Source organism: Nanorana parkeri, unplaced genomic scaffold (assembly GCF_000935625.1).
Source record: "Nanorana parkeri isolate BGI_ZX_2015 unplaced genomic scaffold, ASM93562v1 scaffold28, whole genome shotgun sequence".
NCBI lineage: Eukaryota > Metazoa > Chordata > Amphibia > Anura > Dicroglossidae > Nanorana > Nanorana parkeri.
The window spans coordinates 2,612,164-2,614,466 of NW_017306296.1; the positions used below are offsets into that span (position 1 = coordinate 2,612,164).

At 38.5% G+C, this 2,303-nt stretch overlaps 1 protein-coding gene across 3 annotated transcripts in view; it reads left to right on the forward strand.

Moving 5' to 3' along the window:
- PLCB4 (phospholipase C beta 4) overlaps positions 1 to 1,528 on the forward strand; it is a 109,388-nt gene extending 107,860 nt beyond the window's left edge. For all 3 annotated transcript variants that reach the window (XM_018566576.1, XM_018566585.1, XM_018566593.1), the window contains one exon: positions 535 to 1,528. In XM_018566576.1, the coding sequence (XP_018422078.1) occupies positions 535 to 603 (69 nt within the window). In that variant the 3' untranslated portion in view covers positions 604 to 1,528. The remainder of the gene's footprint in view (positions 1 to 534) is intronic.
- Positions 1,529 to 2,303: the final 775 nt, after the last annotated feature.

Genomic DNA, 2,303 nt, shown 5'->3' on the forward strand with positions numbered 1-2,303 from the left:
GGGTAAATTACCTTCCCAAAGGGAATTTGGGAAAATGGAATTTCCCCCCCCCCCCCATACTTACCTTTCAGCGAACACTCCTTCCCCTCCGCTGGTGCCACTGTACTATCCGTACCCCGTACTGCTGTGTAGCGCAGCCCTACACTATGAATTTTGAATTTCGGGAGAATGATCTAATTGGTCAGGGCAGTCAGAAGCGCTTCTCATTAGTCAGTGTGGTCAGGTGACCGAACTGACCAATGAGTACTCGCCGTTTCCGAGCGGAATTCATAAACCATAGCACAGGGCTGCACTACACGGGAGTATTGGGCACAGATAGTACAGCTGTAGAAGCGGAGGGGAAGAAGCGATTCAATTTTCCCAAATTCACTTGGGAAAGTGAACTTACCCTTTAAATTCAAGTCTTACTACTGTTTTATATAAAACTTTTTTTTCTTCTTGGAATGAATAACGTTCAGCAGATAATTCTTGTAACATGAGACAGCAGTGTGTTGTATGCTGTACTGATCACATTTTCTTCCTTTCCGGTCCTAGGCAAAGGAAATCCAGCAGATGGTCAAACTGGAAGCCGAGATGGGCCGCAGGCCTGCAACAGTTGTGTAAAGCTGCAAAACACAAACTGAAATCGAGCAATCTACTGTGCTTTCAAGAACACTGTAAATTAATGACCACAGACACTGAATATGAAGTGTGCTCTTATGTTAGACCATATTTGTCTTGGCAAGATTTTAAGACTGGCATATTTCCCTTTAACATTCTGAGCACTGCACTATTTATGATACAGAAATATAATTATACAGTTATAAAGATAAACAATATACATATTTTTTATTAATACTAAATGGTATGTTAATATTCTATTATTATTTGCAAATATTTTAACTTTTTTAGGTGATTTTTTTAAACTATTGCCAGTGTAGCAACATAAACAGAATAGGAGTGACTTTTGATCTTTTTTCTACTTATAACTGCAACACTGTTATTTTGTTGGAAGGTGTGAAGGATGATGGGTAAACCAAACAAAGACAGGCAGAATGGTCTGCTGTTTCTCTGGGACTTAATCCCAATTGTATTGCATGGCATTTGGTATTTTTTTTTCAGAATGGCTAATGAGCATGGCTTTATTTGGAAGCCTAAGTGGCACACTTTGAAGTAATACAGAGCATTGGAGAAGAAAATACATTGCACTGCCTCAACAATAGCCAGAAAGCACACAGTGTTCTAATCGGTAAATGTCCCCAAATGCCATTTTGTAAGGATGCGCTTGGAGACTATTAGCATTTCAACTAACTTCTATATTGAAGATGAGGAAAGAGGTGGAGAACAAAGCAGTGAATTGAAGAGGGTGTTTGCTGATGGGAAATTTGAATTGCCGGCTGTATCCAAATGATTTTCTTGTTCTTGCGTGGGCAGCAAGAAAGTCAGCTTTTTTTCTTTTTAATATATATCTATATTATCTGTTATAACAGATTGCTTTTAACTTGCCATGCTCAGAAAGTGCAGAGGTACTCTGAACTATGGTCCACCATCGGCAGTGGAGCTGCCCACTTTGCAGTGTTTTTTGCAGTGGGTGGGGTTGTTTGTTCCATTAATGTCAAGAGTTTCACAAGAATGTCATTCACCAGACCATATCTGAACTTGAAAACTCAAAGTAGTTTTGAAAACCTGTGGTTTTCAAACACAAAAGCATGAATTGTACCTCCGAAACATGCTAAATCTCCCCCTTCTGAGCACCCACAGACCACATAGTACCTTTGTGCAGCTTGATGATTATATTGAAAGGTTGCATTTCTGGGTTTGTGCATTGTCTTGTGATATAGATACCATTAACAGTTACCAGAAAAGACATTGGGCTCAGTTCACTAAGAGTTTTTTTAACACCAATTAAAATTTAAGAAAACAGCCCAATCTTACAGCAAAAACACATATCAATCACACAATGGAGTGTCACATTACTGTTTTATCCTTTACTTCTCTGACAGTTTGTACAGCAGAAAACAATTGTAGAGTTCTTAAAAAAAGTAAAAATGAACTACGAATACACATGCAGAATACAAAACATACACACAATAGGTTGAACTTGATGGACCTGTGTCTTTATTCAACCTCAAATACTATGTAACTAAACAATCACAGATAATTCAAATTAGCATGATATTCCGCTCCTGACACAAGGGAGGATTCCTCATAAACTCTTCTCTTTGTGTAAAAAAAATAATCCGTGCATCTCCACCTACACCACTGCTTATTGTGGCCACTCTGAAGAAATGTTTTTACTGTGCACTATGTGAAATAAGGTCTAG